We start from the raw sequence: 20,464 nt of genomic DNA on the forward strand, positions 1-20,464 counted from the left end.
AAGAGTATAGATGAAGGTCCTATGATGCCCTGTCCACCCACACTCACTCACTCGTGTAAGACTCCAAACACTCAACACCTTTATTTGAAATTTAGCAAGAGGCTATTCACTCTGTAAGGAGGTTGTGCCAAGCTTTGGGAAACACATGAAAGGAAAATCACACCAGTAAATCCAGGATTTTTCCCCCAGTAGTCCCTGTATGTAAGGCTGTATTAATTCTAAAACATCTAGAGAAGAGTCTTGATCAAAAGGAAAGGAGCACACCTGGATGTTAGTTTTAGTACACCTAATCCACTGTTCCTGCCTAACACCAACAAAACAAACCCCACAGCTTTTAACAGCCTTCAGAGATCAACAGTTCAATTAACACTTCTGTTAAAAAGCCTAGAGGACACATGGGGAGATAAGAGAGGGATACAAGAAGCAAGTAGATAGAAGAGTTCCCAGAACTAGTAGAAAACAGGAATTATATTAATCCTAGAAGTTTGGGGGGGAGGGGATCATATGATCATCTGTCTGCAAAAATGGCATTTTCTCTATAAATCCTATGCAAGGCTCCAGATAAAGGTCAGTGTAAGCATTTACAGTTTGGGTTGGTTTGTTTTTAATGAAGGGAAAATACTCCTCAGGACAATCCTAAATTTGAGGGGAGCCCTAAAGGGTCACGGCTGCAAATGTAGAACACATCATCTGTTACCTACACAACATGTGGAATGCAGATGCATTAATACAGTGGAAGTTCTTTATTGTGCTTGTGAAAGACAAGTTCTATATCCACCACTTCTCATGTTCATGTAAATCAAAATCTAGGGTGCAAGTCAAAAAAGGGAAGCCACAGAAAGTCTTGTTTTCACAGCTCACTCTTTCTGGCAGCTGCACTGCAAGTGACATCCAATTTTCTGCATTTAGAATTTGAAAGAATTAGACCAAAATGACCTGGGGGGTTTTAGGAACAACAGTGTGAAAGTTTTCATCTTCAAGAAAAAGAAACTCAGTAATGTTTGTGAAGATACAGGTATAAACAGCAGAGGTTTGGTCTAAGTAGCTACAGAATTCCTCCTCTTCAGTTTTCAAAAACAACAGACAATACAAGATTTTCAGTCTTATATTTATTTTTAGCAGGATGTGTGCACTAATGGATGGTGACATCCTTAGAAGATAGGTCCATGTCCACCACCTGCAACAGAAGCTAGACAGATGTTAAAGAAAACAGTTTAAGGGTTAAAGATGACACTACTTACCCAGAGCAGACTTATGAAAACCACCTACTAAGCAGTACAGATAGCTTTTGATGCAGACATCAGAGCTTACATTTATCTGTTGCCAAAGTCTGCTGCCAAGATCCAGTGCAAACATTACCTTGATGTTGATGGGAGTCATGCACTCCTGTTTAGAAATAACTACTAGAGAAACTCATCTTCTTCAAAGCTACTCTATGAAGAATTGGTCATTCCTTCAAAGTTACTTACCTGAAAGTTTTCTTCAAAACATAAGACACCTTAAAATTTAGGTCTAAACCTCACATCTGAGTTCAAAGTCAGGAAGGATTCTCTGGAGATTCAAATTCTAATACTGTTAAACCAGACCAAGGGCAGGTAACACTTTTAGATTCCACTAAGAATACAACAATTGGTCTCTTACCATACTTGAGTGAATGCCAAATTAGTAAGGCAGGATCTCAGCTATATCCTCACAGACTGGCAACACCAATTCAGAAAGACAGACTTTACTCCATTACAACCCAAAGAGCATGCTATATTCAAAAAACAGGTCAATAGCCAGAAGTCTAGCAAAGGAAAGCTTGCCTGAACCAAGGCAAAACCTAGGGACAGGCAGCTCAGGAAATACATTCACAGAGAATTAGGTGACAAGCCATCTCCCAGTGCTTTATCAAGGCAGAAGCCAAGAAGCAAGGCTCAACATGAAATAGGGTATTTCCTAAGACAGCAAAAGCAGAGTCCTTGCTTCAGAAAACAAATGCTCCAGCTATTTACATCAGAAGATAGCCATTTCTTAAAAATAATAATAGAAAGAAACTAAATCACTTGGCCCTACAGACAATATAATGTAGGCCTCCTGATCACAAGTTTCTGCTTGCACTTCCCAAACCAAAAGGCAATACTGGTGGTGAGCATACAGTCACTTCACTTCAATGAATTTTAAGGCTCTTGTTCTTTATCATCTCTTGGCTCATAGCTCTTTGTTAGTACACCAAGTTGATGCCACCTTGGCTCACAGTTCTTTATTAGTAACCTGCATTTATGCCACACTGATCAGCCTGAAGACATTGTTACAGCATACCTCAACATCCCAGGACTTCATCCATTTAAAGCACATTGCTTCAGATACCGAAGACTGTCTCCTGCTCACTACAGCAAAACAGCCCACCCTGTAACCAGTCCAGAACAGGACATGTGCTCTATTAGAATGAGGTTCTTTAACAGTTCAAGTAATTCAGCCAAGAAATCTGCTTTCAAGGACTGTGACAGCCTGGGAATGACAGCCTCTCTCAAGGTCCCTTCCAACCTCTAACACTCTGTCATTCTGTTCACCTGGCAGTACAAGGGCTGCTAACTAGCTGTGGAAGAGGCTGTAGAAGCAAACTCTCCATTTTACTGGGTTTAATGGATGCTTCTGTCAAGTTTAAAAGGGCTGAAACCAGTAATTCAATTCTTGTTCTTAAAGCAGCTTTACAAACCTCTGCCTACCAGAGAGGCCATTCTAAACACTGCAACACATACCTGAGACTTAAAACAAGGAACAAGAAAGAAAAAAAATACACTGTGAAGAATTAATTTTGTACTGTTGAGGATAAGACCTTCTATCCACTTTACCTAAACTAAGTCAGTATGTATCAGGAAGACTGAGCAGGCTAAAAAGCAGAACGGCAAACACTGGGTACAGACGAAGTGATTACCTAATGTTGATCTGGTTTAACAGATTTAGAAGACTAGAACCTAAAGAGATCTTATTAATGTGCTGGAAGCAAAGACTTATCAGTAACAACTTAAATATATACCTTCAGAGAGAGAGAAGTTGTTTAGGCAAACTAAAAACATTGGCAAGAACAAGCTTGAGTGAAGAATGGACTGAAACAAAACGTTACGCACTTCCAGCTTATGTTCCTTCTCTGCAAGGAATTCTTTCTGCCACCGGAGAAAGTCTGACAACATTCGAGTTAGCTGTTTTCTGTCATCTATTTCAGCTGCCAACCTGCCATTGTAATCCGCCAGCAGCATACAGGCATCATCTACCATCTTGGAAAGCTGCTCTCCAGACTCCTTATCTAAAAAGCAAGCAGAGAGAAACAAGCAAAGCATGACTTCATTAGACACTGTTAAGTTCTCAGAACAGCATTTCAGTCACAGGGTACCCCAACCCTCACCTGTTATTCTGTCTAACAGTGACACATCTTGGACCTCTATAGGCAAAGAAGCTATTCTCTGATGAACTGCTGCATCCCCAGAGGCAGCGTTTTCTAGTTCTTGTAATGCTCTAATGAGATCTGTGGTCTGAAAAAAGCATGCAAGATGGAGAACCTGTTTATTTCAATCTTAGTACAAAAGAGTATTTCACAGTAAGCTTATGGAATCAATCTGATAGTAACTTTAACAGCATTTATGGTATCAGCATTAGATAGCACCAGTCTATCCCCTCCCAGACTGAAAACAAAACCCTTAGTTCTACAAGCATTGCAACATTACTGCTTTTAAAGAGCACCCTCCTAAAAGAGACTTCTCATTTAAATTCCTGCTATAGAACTACTTGAATATTTTTCAGTTTTGACAGCAGTGTTTATTGAAACAATCATTGCAGTTTCCCCCTCCCACTATTGCATCAGACTAGATAGATCAGTGCACTTCTTTTGAAAGTAGGGCTGATGCTCACAGAAGCACAGATGCATGTTACAGAGAAGCATAGGAAACTCTGATTATTTGAGGACAGTCCTTCCTTGCTGTAACAAAAAGCCTTTTGAGACGGGGCAGCAGCATAGCAAAAACCCCACAAGAATTAGGAAAGCCACAACAATGCAAGGTAGATGAGAACTCTTCCCAGCCATCATGATTGCAACATTGAGAAACACTTTCTTGATCAACTGATAACAACCGTATTTTAGTGCATGTACTACTCATTACCAGCACAGAGATCAGACAAGAACCTAATAAAGACTGTAGAAACAAATGCTGAAATCCTCATGCAGACAAAGCTGGACTTGGAGCTCACACATTCCAGCTTAGTGCCAAACTGGACTAAAATTACAGCACGCTCCCCTTGGAACCTGAAGCACTGTGACATGAAGTTTCAAGCACAAGTTCCATTCTTTTACCTGTGGAGGTTCAGTGGGAGAACTTCGAGGTGAACAGTTATTCTCATCAACTTTTATCTGCTCATATGTGCGCTTCCTCACCTTTCTGTCTCCATCTAAACAAACGAACAAAGGGTCAGGGAAATGACATTGCAAGCAAGGGATTGAATCCTCACACACAAAAATACTTACACAAAGCTTGCCTAAGTTGTTCTAATACATCATTTTCATAAACAGACCTTTCTTCCCAGATAGAGAGCACGCGGCCAAGGTGTTTCTTACAACTCTCGTCAGACTCGCTGTTACAAGAGGGGAAAACAGCAGAAGTCAGCACTAGGCACCAGATGTCAATCTCACAAAATAAGATCATGTTTTACAGAAAGGAAAGCAAAGACATGTTCAAGACATCTTAAGCAAATAAAGAAGGCCAATGCCCAATTCCCTTTCTCTTTGCTTGTTCAACCCATAAATCTGTAGATCTCTATCATTACACAAACACTGCAGGTAAGCTTGAGATGTTTCAACAGCTGTACACCACGGGAAAACAACTCCATCAAGACTCTAGCTCTTCCTGCAAGTCTTAAGGCATAGTTAACAGCCTTATAAGGCAAAAAGGTCCAAATGCAGATGATTTGCTCCTCCAACAGCAGACTAGCAAGAAAACCGAATAAACAAGAGTTTGAGAACAGAAATCACAGAATTGTTAGGGTTGGAAGGGACCTCAAAGATCACCCAGTTCCAACCCCCTGCCATGTGCAGGGACACCTTACGCTAGATCAGGTTGCTCACAGCCACGTGCAGCCTGGCCTTAATCTCCAGAGATGGCTCTTCCACCACCTCCCTGGGCAACCTGTTCCAGTGCCTCACCACCCTCATGGGGAAGACCTTTTTCCCAACATGGAATTTGTATTTACCCACTTCCAGTTTTGCTCCATACTCCCCATTCCTATCACTACCTGACATCCTAAGAAGTCCCTCCCCAGCTTTCGTGTAGGCCCCCTTCAGATACTGGAAGGCCACAATAAGGTCTCCTCAAAGCCTTCCCTTCTCCAGACTAAACAACCCAGACACAAAAAGGACTAGCTGGGTCAGAAGAGATAAATTAGGACTTTTCTTAATACTCCTCAAAGACAGTATGAAGGACACTGCACAACAGTTTACCTTGAAACATGCTTAAAAGCTTCCACTATCACTGGAGCAAAGTCCTTCGTAAATTCTGGTCCTTTCCTTTTGCTGTTCTGTATGACATCATTGGCCAAGTACAGGAATGTCAGCTTCCTATTTGGTTTTGCTAAGAAAAAGAGGGATAAACAACAGTAATTAGAAATTTTCATTCCCCCAACTAACAGCCCTTCAGCCACATTCATAATACATAAATACATAAACCAGATGTGTTTTTTCCCTATTCTTGTTACTGCTTACAACATTCAATCTCTCCATATCACTGGAATACTCCCCTCCCTCATGTGCCCACAGCTGAAATAGCAAGCAAACATTATCAAACAGTCACTTTCAGGCTGTTGCAAGGTATCTCTTCTCCAAGCATCTTGCAGAATTCTACCCTATTCCCATCAGATCACAGGTTTCCAACTTACAAGTTGCTTTTGACAACCTAACTTTGTGTTTTCTAGTTGTTCTTACTCCAGTATTTTCATTTGCCATCACACTTGACCTTCATTAGTCTACATGTCTCCCAGAACTGCAAATTTTTCTGTATGGTAATATTTTAACCTTGTGTTAGCATTAGATAAACTTCATGGCCACCAGAGTCTCAGTAAACATGCTTTTCCATTTGAAAAACAAAAAGGCTTCTCTTGAAAGACAAAATATTTCCTTCCCAGCCCTCTTGAGGAAAGCAGCACTGTGATAAATCTGGACTAGGAATTCTTAAAAATCCATGCTTAGCTCCTAAAACTGACTGGGACCTGTCTTGTTCAACATCTTTGTGGGTGCCATGGACAGTGGTATTGAGTGCACCCTCAGCAGGTTTGCTGATGACACCAAGCTGTGTGGTGCAGCAGACAGCTGGAGAGATGGGATCCATCCAGAGGGACCTGGACAGGCTGGAGAGGTGGGCACAAGCCAACCTCACTCAGCTCTGGCGAGACCCCACCTGGAGTACTGCCTCCAGTTCTGGAGCCCCTAGGACAAGAGGGATCTGGAGGTGCTGGAAGGTGTCCAGAGCAGGGCCAGGAGGATGAGCAGAGGGCTGGAGCACCTCTCCTATGAGGACAGACTGAAGGAGTTGGGGCTGTGCAGTCTGCAGAAGAGAAGGCTCCCAGGTGACCTCACTGTGGCCTTCCAGGATCTGAAGGGGGCCTACAGGAAGGCTGGGGAAGGACTGCTCAGGATCACAGGCAGTGATAGGACTAGGGGGAATGGAATGAAGCTGGAGGTGGGGAGATTCAGGCTGGAGGGGAGGAGGAAGTTCTTCCCCATGAGAGTGGTGAAGCCCTGGAATGGGTTGTCCAGGGAGGTGGTTGGGGCCCTGTCCCTGGAGGTGTTTAAGCCCAGGCTGGCTGAGGCTGTGGCCAGGCTGATCTAGTGTGGGGTGTCCCTGCCCATGGCAGGGGGGTTGGAACTCGATGCTCCTTGTGGTCCCTTCCAACCCTGACTGATACTATGATGATTAATTTCCACTCCAACACACAGAACCACCACACTAATATACAAACAGAAAATTCAATGTTGATATGTTTGCATTCTGAAGAAATGGTTTTGAAAAGAGATTTTGCATTACAGAAAGATTCCCCTGAAGAACTTCTCCTTTAAAGCACTAAAATTTTCCCATATAAGACATATCCAACAGGTTAGGAGAATTCTGGATTAAGGGAGTAAAACAGCTTCCCAAACCTGCATTAAAAGTAAAAATTTACCTATCTCTTACAATCAAGTCAAACAAAAAAAGGGAAAAACTGATTAGTTTGGAAGTACTGGACACAAGGTAGATCTATTTGAAGTCTGTTCTGAACAGTGAAGTCAGCACTTGCAAATACAAGAGAATCCCAGCCAGCATGGATTTAAGAAGGGCAGGACCTGCCTCACCAAACTGATCTACTTCTATGCCCAGGTGACTGCCTGGTAGATGTGGGGCAGGCTGTGGATGTAGTCTGCCTGGACCTCAGCAAGGCTTTTGACAATGTCCCCCACAGCAAACTGCTGGCTAAGCTGTCAGCCCCTGGCTTGGACAGGAGCACACTGCATTGGGTTAGGAACTGGCTGGAGGCTGAGCCCAGAGAGTGGTGGTGAATGGTGCCACAGCCAGCTGGCAGCCAGGCACTAGTGGTGTGTCCCAAGGATCAGTGCTGGGCCCCATCCTGTTCAATATCTTCACTGATGATCTGGATGAGGAGATTGAGTCAGTCACCAGTAAATTTGCAGATGACAGCAAGCTGGGGGCAGGATTTGATCTGTTAGAGGGTACGAGAGCTCTGCAGAGGGACCTTGCCAGGCTGGACAGATGGGCAGAGGCCAACATCATGAGGCTGAACACATCCAAGTGCCAGGTGCTGCACGTTGGCCACAACAACCCCATGTAGTGCCAGGCAGAAAGGGACCTGGGGGTAGTGGTTGACAGCAGCTGAACATGAGCCAGCAGTATGCCCAGATGGCCAAGAAGGCAAATGGCATCCTGGCCTGCATCGGGAAGAGTGTGGCCAGCAGGAGCAGGGAAGTCCTTCTGCCCTGTGCTCAGCACTGCTCAGGCCACACCTGGAGTACTGAGTCCAGTTCTGGGGCCCTCAGTTTAGGAAGGATGTTGAGTTGCAGGAAGGTGTCCAGAGAAGGGCAACAATGCTGGGGAGGGGTCTGGAGCACAGCCCTGTGAGGAGAGGCTGAGGGAGCTGGGGTTGCTTAGCCTGGAGAAGAGGAGGCTCAGGGGAGACCTTCTTGCTCTCTGCAACTCCCTGCAGGGAGGTTGTAACCAGGTGGGGGTTGGGCTCTTCTCCCAGGCAACCAGCACCAGAACAAGAGGACACAGTCTTCTCAGGCTGCACCAGGGGAGGTTCAGGGTGGATGTTAGGAAGAAGTTCTTCCCAGAAAGAGAGATTGGCCATTGGAATATGCTGCCCAGGGAGGTGGTGGAGCAAGCACCCCTGGAATTGTTTAGGAAGAGCCTGGATGGGGCACTTGGTGACATGGTTTGTTTGATTACATGGTGTTGGGTGATAGGTTGGACTTGATGATCTCAAAGTTCTTTTCCAACCTGGTTAATTCTATTCTAAATAAATTCATTTGGGTCAAAATATGTCTGAACTTGAGTGTAGGTCTTACAAACTTACACTACCTACTTTCTGAATTAAAAACTGACAATATGGGAGCACATCTCCTACTTATGTTTCAGGTAAATCATAGTTCTGCCACGTTAAAGCTTTAAATTATTGAAAGAGAGAATCTTAGAAAATGTTTTGTCTCACAAGTACATGAAAATTAGATCCTGTTAACCAAAGCTTAGCTGAGTCCAGGACTGGACTCAATGTCTAATGAAGCAGACTGCTCCCCTACAGTCCTTGTCCATCCATTTCACAGAGGAAAAACAATAAATCATGTTTTAATACTCAGTGATGCAACTCAACAGACCTCAAGGTCCTTGTTTCCAACAAGTAACCTAATTAACTGAGCTGCTAAAGCAAGAGATGTATGCAGTGCCATGAAGTTAGGTATGTTGATTCTCACAGCCTTGGCTTAATCTCTTCACAACAGCAAACAGATCAATGATTGGAAAAAGCATGCCCAAGCTTTCAAGTTTATTTCCTCTAGTATTGCCTCTTTGGCTTTCTACTACAATTCAACAGATAAAGCTGCATATAATAAAGAAAGATTCTCAAAAACACTATTAAGCTATCTGTGGTTTTAGCTGGAAATTCAACTAATTCTACCCTTACATTCACAAGTCATAGTGGGAAGTAAAATTTAATTGTTCTTGCTTTAAGAATGCTCTACATAAAATTCCAGTACTAAAAAATTATGCCTGCTCCAAGAGTTGCTCCCTTCTACTTCACAAATCTTCAGGAGTTAGATACTGGCCTTACACCATTCTGCCTTATACAAAAGACTGAAGTGCAAGGTAACCCTTAGCAACTGAGACAACTCTCAGCCAAAAAAAACCCAGCCAGTGTTCCAGTGCCTCTATGACTATAAATTAACTACTGAAGTCTGAAATAGAAGATTAAAATCCAGACCAGATAGATCTGTTCTGGGGTGGAAAAAATAGGAAAAAAAGAAATCTGTTGAAAGCATCTCTCTTACAGACAGTGACACCAGCTTTTCAGCCCTGGGCTTTGATATATCTCAGGACACAAAAATGGATGAAAGAACAGTCAGACTATTTTTTGACGTGCCCTCTATACATGGCAAGGCGATTAGCAAAAGCAGTCTTATTGTCAGAGGAAAATGAAAGATGAAAGTAAGATCTGGGGTTAAAGGGGGATTTGAAAGGCACATATTGCCAGTGCATATTGTTAGAAACAGCTAGACCACGGTACACCTGGTACCCTTAACAATACAGTCTGCATTCCTAAGAACATACCCATGTTGGACTGAGCTATCTTTTCAGAAGCTGAGCAGTTTCTGCTTGTTTCAGAGTGACCATTTAATCACCAAAGCAGTCAACAAAGCAGCTCCCTGAAGCACTGGACCATATTAAGTAGATTACTCCCAAAGCATCCACAATTAAATTAATGGCAACTAAAACAAGGTCTATCTCAAAAATGTTATCTGACACATTTAAATGCCAACAAAAACTCTGCAGATAGCATTATCAGATCTTAGCTTTTGGCAGTGTGTACTTAAGAACACATATTTATCAGCCTGGCCTGCATAGCCCTCGTTCTCTATCACTTCAATACAGACACTCTGACATTGTATGTTTGAGCATGCACCAGAGAACTCTAACACTGATGAGCCAAGAATTCAGTGCAAGAAACAGTTAGTATTTTACCACGGAACGCAGTGTGCTTGTTATTTTCACTAAGGCTAACTCTGGGAGTTCAAATCAGCATAACAATCTGCATTTGTCTTCTCCAGGTTTACCTTCTGGTATTGGAAATTAAGCTCCCATGAAATTTGCTGGATACACATCCATTATTTTCATGCTGATCTACACCTCTTCCTAGATGTGAGAAAGATTTTCTGTCTTACATATAGATGGAGAAACTACAGAGAAACACACAAGCAATAACAGACTTCGCTTACATCCTGTTACATGTGGATAGACTATTGATCTATCTGGAAATGGTACCTCAGCCTTCAACCTTTTACAGGCTGCTATGCCAACTGATCTTGACAGAAAATATCATTTAACAACAGTTTTTGAGAAAACAAGCACCAATAAGTGAAATTCTACTACCACTATCAGCACTACAGTGTTTCTTCCTCGCTGAAGTTCCCTATGGAATTTGGCTCAATTGCTTTTGATGTACATCAGTCTACATACATGCAGCAAAATCCCTGGGACAGTTCCTGTGTCATAGCATGACTCGTAGCTTTGCAAGAGAAATTACAGGGCAGGGCATCTTTGTAGGCAGCTGACAAGCTTTCAAGCTTTTTATTACAAGACTAAACTAATCTTTAAGTCAAGCAGCTGCAAGGTCACTGACCCTTCAAACTGAGAGCTAAGTGGAGTTTCTATGAAAACTGATTAGATTTGTACAGATATTCTAACATTATCAAAGATGCTGCCCTTACCCAAGAGGCTACCACTAGAAAGGACACTTCAAAGATGACACAATTGATAGAAGGCACAAAGGTACAGCTAGCACTTTAAATTCATTAGCTTTTTCATAACAGAAGGTTAACTAAGTGTTCAACATTGCACAGGTGCCTGATTTTCTTGGTAGATTTTACCAAGGTTTGTGAATTGCTATGTTTGCCTTTCAAAGAGGATGATGTAAGTGCCAGCAGAATGTGCATTCAAAAAAATCTGAGGGCCCAAAAATCTTGACTTTGAATTTGGAGTCTAGTAGACAAAGGGAACACAGTATACAGCCACTGCTGGGAAAGAGGCCATCAGCATCACATTACCATGGGGATGGGAGAAAGCTGGTCATAAACCAAGGAAAATCTTCAATACATTTACCCAAATGTGAAACAAACCAATTTTTTCATTGCTTTGCCTGGCTGGTATAATGCTAAGCTGAGTATAAATTGACAGCAACAACAGTGTTAGGAGAGGAAAATGACATTAAACACATTCAGAATCAGAATGATGAAAGACAGGCAGGTACAAGTAAGGTACCAGGGCATGGGTGGTACAGCAATAAATCAATATAGATTTGTACACACTGCATTCTCTCAAGAATAATAGAGAGTCAACTAGTCAGGCTGGAATACACAAACCAAATGTGACAGGAGTGCTAATTTATTTCTCTTGACTGCAGGTAACTTTGTAAATCAGATATGTAGCAAGTTTCTCTGACTTAACTCACATTCACCTCTAGATTTGCTTGCTGTTAGCTTTCAAACCTTCATGCACAGATTAGAAGGTTCATATGGATAAGCAGGAAGGTACATACAACACAAGCACCTCCATCTTAAGCCTTCTCGAGAGCACCTACAAACAGTGAAAGCAGTAAACCACATCTGTTTCTTTTAACTAAACCAAAAATCTATTAATTCTGTTAAGTGTATCCCATTGGCTAAGGGCACCATGCCACCATTAAGTAAAATAATCTTTCAGTGCCCAGTAGAGAAAGATTCCTTTTCTTAGCAGAAAAGCAACACTACATAGTACAGGGAATAATTGCTTTAAATCAGGAATGTTTCCTGAAATCCACCTCACATCTGTAGGGCAATACATTCCCAGCCACTTCTGGCTATGGTTCTGCTCCAAACCAGTTAACTGAACATCAAAGTTACTCTGATATAGTATGATTTTTAAATCTGGTTCCAATTGCACTAGGCCTTCTCAGATCCTCTATTTTCCAATTTTCAGCAGCAACCACTACCACTGCCACAACTACCAGCTTAAGAAAAACGTAATGCAATGTCAGCAGCTATAACGAAGGAGGACCCAAACATCAGCATATGCTCAGCAGCACAAACAGCCATGCAAAAAAATGTCACTTACACTACTGAATGACTTCATTCCAAAACAAACAACAAAATTCAAGTATAACAAATTGGAACAGCAGGTAAACTGACAACTGAGTGCTAAAAATGCATCCCTTTGTAGCAGTTGAGATGTACTTGCACAACTGTATCTGTCTTAAAGACAACATGCAATGCCTTGCTCAGCTGGGTAACTCTGCAGTCAGGACAGTATCAATGTGACACAGGTGAGCTGACAAATGCCAGGCAAAACAAAGTCTAGTGATTAAGATGAGGCAGTGGAAGGTGTTCAACATCTTTTTCTGAGACTGACTAATCTACGAGGTGCCATGTCAGGATCTGAGCAAATCGGTATCTGAATCCAAAAGCAGGTTTAAAGACATAACATCACAACTATTAAAATACCACTAAGACACAAACACTTAACAAGTGACAGTGCTGGACCTGAAAACACTAATGGAAAATATGATATTACAGACATAACTGGAGCTTGAAATAGAAAGTGCCACATTATCAAATTCAAGCATTTAGCAGCTAAGGGTCTGTGGTTTTGGGGTTTTTTTCCCCTTTTAAATAGAACACATTTTAACCCACTATAGCAAAGATTACATGAAGCATTTACTATTCACTCATGAAGGCTGATGCTTTAAATTGTGGAATTTAAGATTTTAATTTTAAACCAAAATAAAACACACATACAACACAGGCCTGCAGTTGCAGAGAATTCTGAAACCAGAGAGGAGGAGATGTATGCAGGAGAACATAACCTGATTTGCAAATAAAGTCTCAACAGCCTCTATCTCAGAAAAGCCTCTTCATGAGGGTTCCTAAGAGTTTTTGCAGAAGCAACTCAGTGGCTTCAGGCTTGAAAAATGAAACTGTGTATGTGTAGTGCCTCTACTTCATTTGAAAAAAAGTTAAATCCATCCCTTTATGAGTACACAAAATTTTGTAAGTTTGAACAGGCTCACAAGTTGCACTTTGGACAGGACTGATGTAGTCACATTACAGTTAATTATTACTACTTAACTACTGAGTAAAGCTTATGATTATTAATTGTTTATATACTATTTGTAACTGTTCCATGTCCTGCACCTGAGATAGAGGTGAAGCATGATTGTTTTCCTCAGTGCCTACTGTTCAAGCCTTTATATAATTCTAACCACTCAAAAGGTCTCTGTAAAATAACAAAAGTTAATCTACACTAGTTCTTGTAAGCAATCATGAAGTTGCCATATCATGTGTACCAAAGGAAGAAAGCAACCCTTTTCCAGAATAAAAATGCAAGTTGTATGAGTTTCACATGCCAGTAATACATTTACAATAAGGTACTGAAAGAGTAGCCTCCCCACCCAATTACTCGTTCCATAAATCAACTATGAAATCCAAAACAATGCACTCATGATAGCATAATCCAGTGCTAACACAGGCTGTGTTCTAAAGGGATGACACCACCCTCACAGTATACTGTGTGCCACTACCAGCCAATCCATCAGGGAGCTCATCTATTTCAAAATTGATGATTGGTTTTGCTGGATTGTGATCAGCAGCACAAGATACTGTCAGGAAAAAAAACAACCAACCAACCAACCCCACAACATCAGAAATATTTAAAGACATATTTAAGCAACAGTGGAATAGAAAAGGAACTGATCTGCTGCCATTGCAGACCTCTGCTTATCTGTCAAAACAGGAGAAAACTGTTATTTCATTACAGTTGGCATTTAAGCCATTCTATACATTTTCTCCCTTCACTTTACCCATCAACAAAAGGTCAGTGAACTACAGAATTTGTTTTCTACTAATCATAGTAAAAGATAGCCCCAAAAAAACCACTGAATACACCAAAATGTGGAGTAGCTGAAGTGACACCTGATTAGTTTTGCACTGATGCAGACTCAGGTACACTCGGTACCCCAGGCAGAGTGTCAGCTTTGCCAGAGCCTCATCTCGGCAGAGATGGTGCATGTTCATCCACACATTTCTCATTAGCACATCTTTGAGGACAGTCATGAAGCAGCGTGTCTCCATACTCAAGTCTCTTGAAGCATGTAACATGCAATTTTTTATCATCATTTCATCAGACTACTGGTTGTCTAGGACAAGATAAATCTTTTCCCTAAATACCTGGGACAGTTACTATGAGTGTCCGGACACTTCAGAGTTAGCATCACTTTCACAACAGTCAACTCTAGAATCCATTGTACAAGCTTTCCTTCAGCGTTCTATTATGTCTAAGAATACCTCTGTGAATTCCACATGCTAGTATTTTAAGAATTCCATATAAAAGTTGTGATAGTATTAGGAAAAAAGCATATATGCACAACCCTTCAGTAATCTGAGTTACATTAACTGCCTTGATCAATTTGGCTGTTTAGCAACACTGGAGTTCAGCAAAACAAATCCAGTGTTAGGCATCTGCTCCGAGTTATGACAGAGACATGTTAGTTTTGCCCATTCTTCAAATTAATATCAAACTGCAAGAGTTCTCCAAGAAAACAAATGAAAGTCCAACTGTAGAAAACCTGGAGATGAAAGTGTATGGAACCAATTATCTACAGAGATGCCCTAAAAGGAGAACTGTACACTACCAATTAATCCAAATAAACAAAGGCACAAGGATGTTGTGCTGCCATTTGAAAAGCTGCCTCTTCACCTCTACTCCAACAAAGAGAATGAGGATTTTAATAACTCAGAATTGGAACCCCACAGCTAGGAACAGACGACCTGTGATTCCAGTGTTCATATTAAAGGCATCTTCAACATGTTTATGTAAGCCAAACCAACACAAGCCATCTTTTACCACAACTGAAAAGATTCCAGGAAAGAAAGAAAATAACAAAATGTAGTGGAATACTGTGCTGTGCTCAGCTCAGCCAGCTGCACAATGATCCACGAGTCTAGAAGAGTAGGTTGGAAGGAAGATAGTAGCATAGTATCAGTCAGGGTTGGAAGGGACCACAAGGATCATCGAGTTCCAACCCCCCTGCCATGGGCAGGGACACCCCACACTAGATCAGGCTGCCCAGAGCCTCAGCCAGCCTGGCCTTAAACACCTCCAGGGACAGGGCCCAACCACCTCCCTGCACAACCCATTCCAGGGCTTCACCACTCTCATGGGGAAGAACTTCCTCCTCACATCCAGCCTCAATCTCCCCACCTCCAGCTTCATTCCATTCCCCCTAGTCCTATCACTCCCTGAGATCCTGAGCAGTCCCTCCCCAGCCTTTCTGTAGCCCCCTGCAGATCCTGGAAGGCCACAATGAGGTCACCTGGGAGCCTTCTCTTCTCCAGACTGCACAGCCCCAACTCCTTCAGTCTGTCCTCACAGGAGAGGTGCTCCAGCCCTCTGCTCATCCTCCTGGCCCTGCTCTGGACACCTTCCAGCACCTCCACAGCCCTCTTGTCCTAGGGGCTCCAGAACTGGAGGCAGTACTTCAGGTGGGGTCTCCCCAGAGCTGAGCAGAGGGGGAGGATCACCTCCCTCGACCTGCTGGCCACACTTCTCCTGCTGCAGCCCAGGATCTGATTGGCTTTGCGGGCTGCAAGTGCACACTGAGAGCTCCTGGTGAGCTTCTCCTCCCCCAGCACCCCCAAGGCTCTCTCCTCAGGGCTGCTTTCCAGCCAGTCCCTGCCCAGCCTGGATTTGTGCCTGGGATTGCCTTGACCCAGATGCAGGACCCTGCAGATGGAGATGAGGGTGAAAATACAGTAAGAATACACGGAAAGGAAATAATTCAGGCCAAATTCTCAGTTCCACAGCACCACTGGCTAACAAGAGCAGTATTGACAGTAATTTTTGCATCCATACTCCCCAAACAGAGATAATTTAAATGATGTTTCTATGGTTTGGATGGCAGGCAAGCCAGGAGCCTTTAACTATTTACTGCTTCAATGCCAGTGTTCTACTTTGTGATGTTTTATGAAAGTCACTTCACCACAAGGTACAGATCTTCCTTCTCCTTTTCCACATGCTGTCAGCTTAGACCACCAAATCCACTCTCGGGGGATTACTGACCATCTTAAAATACTGTGCTGCAATTAGCAATAAGCTAGGACCAGGCAAATGCAAGCTCACATTTAGGAGGCTCAGGTACTACTGTCAGAGCTGGCAAATAAAATACATCTCGTGCGTATCAACTATGCCAGCTTCAAATGAAGTGGCAGAGGAGCATAGGAAAGAAGCACTTGCACATGAGGCCTAAAAGCCCAGAAACAAAAGGTGCTAGACCCCGAAAGCAACTAAGTTACTCCAACCAGAAGACTACCACATGCTTTCCACAGACCCTTGAAGGTTGTATTCCAAAAAGAAGTTACCAGAAAAATCTTACTTTAAAGCAGCAAAAACTGGACAACAACAAACTGAGCTCGAAACAAATCATAGCAGCTCTGCTCATCTGAAGCTCAAAACAGGACAAACATTGAATTCTGGAAAAAAGCAAACTATTCTCATATTTAAAGAAGATTGTTATCCTTGCCTCTCAAAGCCACCTCCAAGCATGTAGGCCATGCTACAAGCAATTTTGCCACTTCGTCAAACAGCAGAACAGGAAAACCATGCTAATAGTAAAGCTAAGAACTGGCCATTAATATGATGGATTCTTAGGAACTAGCACATGTTAAGGTGGGCAACCAAAACATGGCAGATACCTGTCTGGTATAATTCAGAAGCCTAAACATTTGAGGAGTTTGTTTAGAAAGCTCAGAAGTACGATTCATAGACTCAATAGGGTTGGAAAAGACCTCAGAGATCATCAAGTCCAACCTGTCACCCAACACCTCCTGACTACTATACCACGGCTCCAAGTGCCACATCCAATCCCCTCTTGAACACCTCCAGGGACGGGGACTCCACCACCTCCCTGGGCAGCACATTCCAATGACAAATGACTCTCTCTGGGAAGAACTTTCTCCTCACCTCCAGCCTAAACTTCCCCTGGCACAGCTTGAGACTGTGTCCTCTTGTTCTGCTGCTGGTTGCATGGGAGAAGAGGCCAACCCCTTGCTGGCTACAACCTCCCTTCAGGGAGTTGCAGAGAGCAAGAAGGTCTCCCCTGAGCCTCCTCTTCTCCAGGCTACACAATCCCAGCTCCCTCAGCCTCTCCTCACAGGGCTGTGCTCAAGGCCTCTCCCCAGCCTTGTTGCCCTTCTCCGGACACATTCCAGTGTCTCGATGTCCTTCGTAAATTAAGGGGCCCAGAACTGGACACAGGACTCAAGGTGTGGCCTAACCAGCACTGAGCACAGGGCAGAAGGACTTCCCTGCTCCTGCTGGCCACACTGTTCCTGATGCAGGCCAGGATTCGAATGCAGATGGGAGACCTGTTCCTTTGTTCTCAGAACAGGACAAAATGCTTGCAAAACAAACAGTGAAAATGCATCTCTTTCATAAGCTTAAATATACCACCAGGTATGTCTGTCTTGAGGCAACAGGAAAAAGTATTTAACTTATGCTTCAAAAATCCCAAGACAGCATTTCACAGAAAAGGCACATTTTAAACAAAAACACAGCAGCCATGTGAAAAACCTAGCTTATAGGACTGTATTTCCATACCACACTGTAAAGTTCAGCATTATTTCATTACTCAAGATTGTGATTTTAGTAGTACAATTCATCTGCTTCGAAGTCATGCCCCCTAACCAAGAAGTAGCTGCGAGGCAGCCATGCACATTTTGTATTCCATTGTGGTCTATCACACATCAGGACTGCAAGCCTACCATTCCTCTGTACTGCACGAAATTAAGGTAGCAGTTCCAGTTTCACAAGTCCTGTAATACTTTAGTGCTATCTTTCCTCTCCATTTGAAAACTTAGCCTTCTCCTTTTCCCCCATAAAGACCCATGTGTTAACGAGGCTCCAGAGGAAGCTTTTGGAAGAAAGTGTCACTTCCTTCTGTAAGGCAGAGCTCTGGCAAGCAGTCATTTTTCTTTTTCTTAAGTAAGTCAACATCAATTACTTCCCAGTCAGGCCAAACAAGCCTTCCCGTACCATTTCTGCCTGTCAGACCCTAAACCCCTGCCCACAGCTGCAAGTTCCTTCACGCAAGAATCGTTAAGGCATAGGATCAGAGCATCGTTAGGCTGGAAGGGACATCAAGGATCATCTAGTTCCAACCCCCCCGCCACGGGCAGGGACACCCCACATGAAACACCCAACACAGCTGAAGAGGCACACATTTTCATCGTGTTAACATCGACATTAGCCACCATCTGTCAAATAAGTGAAAAAAACCATTTTGGATAGACGAAATTCTCTTCTGCCCGAGCGTGCCCTCAGCTAGCCTACAGGAGCAGCTGCTGGCATGAGCAGACAAAGCCACCCTGCCAGGACTCAAAACAGTACTGCAGCTAGCCCTCCTTGCAGACGATGAAAGGCCCAGCCTACAGAGCACGGGCTTGGAAAAGCCAGAACTACCAGTGTGAAAAGCAAAAACCTTAACCCCGTGCTCACCACCCTGCTTCCCTTCCCTCACTCTATCCTTCCACAAAAAAGAGAGAGAGGGCAAAGCCTGCGAATTACCGTCCTGACAGGCAGCAAAACGAGGGAGGAAAGGGCATGTGAAGGAGAGGAGAAACAAACATAAAACCCGAACAAACCACAGGAAGAAAAGCACAAACCAACCCCACAACCTCACAGTAACAACAACAAAACACCCACACACGGGGGGAGAATCGCCAAAACAACCCCAACCACCAGGTGAGGAAGAAGCACTTCGCACAGCCTCGTCACCAAAGCCCCTGCCCCAGGAGCTCCCTTTCCCCCAGGGCCCCGCGGGCCGGGAGGGCGGATCTCCCTGCCTGCCTGCCTCCTGCTCCCCGCCTGACAGGCCGAGCCCTGCTTTTCGCTCCTCTGCAGCCGCACAGGCTCCTGCGGGCGGCGCCCCCCCGGCACACAGCGCCCCCGGAGAGAGCCGCGCTCGGCCCCCGGGGGCGGGACAGGCCTGCTGGCGGTGACGGCGTCACAGGGGCCCTGCCAGCCTCACCTTTCCGGAGCTCCCGCTCCCACACGCTGACAATAAGCGCCGAGTGCTTGCGGTGGTGGATGAGCCAGAGGCTCAGGGTCTGCACGCTCTGCTGCGAGTTGCTCAGCTCCGACAGCTTCCGCTCCAGCGCTGCCTCCGAGAACGCCGACATAGCCGGGCCGCACCCGAGCCCGCCGCCCCCACCGGCCCGGCTTGGTGGCGCTTTGTCCCCGCCTCTCTGCTTCAGCGAGGGAGGAGCTAGGCGAACCCTGTCCCTTTCCGCTCCGCCGGCCGCCGCTTTCGTGCGCTCGGCAGGCTAGCGCTAGCAAAATGGCGGCAGCCGAATCTCTGAGAGCGCCGCTCGGGCTCGCCCCCTTCCCGTGTCCTCACTTCCGGCAGAGGCCCGCAGCAAGGAGCGGGCGGGGAGGCACGGGAGGAGTTCCTGCCCCTCAGGCTGCGTCGTTTTCCCAGCAGCACCCGCGCGGCAGTCCGCACGCCAGTGCTATGGGGGGGGCGGCCCCGGCCTGCCTGGGGATTATCGCAGGCCCGCGATCCCCGGCCGGCCGACCTCCCTCTGAGGGGCCGGGCACCTGAAAGTCTGTGCACAGCAACCTTGTTTCACCCCAGAGAGAATTCCTGATGAGCCTCGGGAGGCTGTAGGATAGGGCAAGCAGAAGCACAGCAGCATAGGGCAGGCAGAAGCACAGTTCAGGACAGTTCCTACAACAGTCTGGATACAGAAACGCTTTACCCTGGCAAATAAAAAGGTAGGCCCCCGAGGCAACCCAAGCCTGACAGTGTCTTTGGCCTAGCAGGTTGAGCGTAATGTCCCGATGGCATGTGTTACAGAGAGCATGGCATTTTGTGTTGTGCAGATGTGCCTGGCCTCATCTTTAGAAAGCCTTCCCTCTCTTCTTCCCTCCCTTCCTCCATTCCTTTCTTCTTCCTTGGTATTAACAGTTTCATGGTAGAATTCCAAAGTGTTTCCTCTGGGTTGTTTCAAACTGGTTCCCTTAAAGCTGTGTTGAATCTTAGAATCATGGAATCTGCAAGGTTAGAAGAGACCTCAGAGATGATCAAGTCCAAGCTGTCACCCAACACCTCCTGACTAACTGAACCATGGCTCCAAGTGCCACATCCAATCCCCTCT

The 20,464-nt window shown here is 44.5% G+C and overlaps 1 protein-coding gene across 5 annotated transcripts in view; it reads right to left on the reverse strand.

The window, feature by feature from the left end:
* RPRD1A (regulation of nuclear pre-mRNA domain containing 1A) overlaps positions 1 to 19,688 on the reverse strand; it is a 36,875-nt gene extending 17,187 nt beyond the window's left edge. Inside the window, exons 1-8 of one of the 5 annotated variants that reach the window (XM_068166916.1) lie at positions 19,336 to 19,688; positions 5,468 to 5,597; positions 4,499 to 4,605; positions 4,328 to 4,422; positions 3,386 to 3,512; positions 3,111 to 3,286; positions 2,302 to 2,389; positions 729 to 1,189 (exon numbers count right to left, since the gene is read on the reverse strand). In XM_068166916.1, the coding sequence (XP_068023017.1) occupies positions 2,342 to 2,389; positions 3,111 to 3,286; positions 3,386 to 3,512; positions 4,328 to 4,422; positions 4,499 to 4,605; positions 5,468 to 5,597; positions 19,336 to 19,486 (834 nt within the window). In that variant the 5' untranslated portion in view covers positions 19,487 to 19,688 and the 3' untranslated portion in view covers positions 729 to 1,189; positions 2,302 to 2,341. Of the gene's footprint in view, positions 1 to 728; positions 2,390 to 3,110; positions 3,287 to 3,385; positions 3,513 to 4,327; positions 4,423 to 4,498; positions 4,606 to 5,467; positions 5,598 to 19,335 lie in introns of those variants that run through there. The other 4 variants (XM_068166917.1, XM_068166913.1, XM_068166914.1 and 1 more) reach the window with 4 other exon arrangements.
* Positions 19,689 to 20,464: the final 776 nt, after the last annotated feature.

Source organism: Melanerpes formicivorus, unplaced genomic scaffold, assembly GCF_026170545.1.
Source record: "Melanerpes formicivorus ecotype bairdi unplaced genomic scaffold, bMelFor1.0.p_v2 SCAF_111, whole genome shotgun sequence".
NCBI lineage: Eukaryota > Metazoa > Chordata > Aves > Piciformes > Picidae > Melanerpes > Melanerpes formicivorus.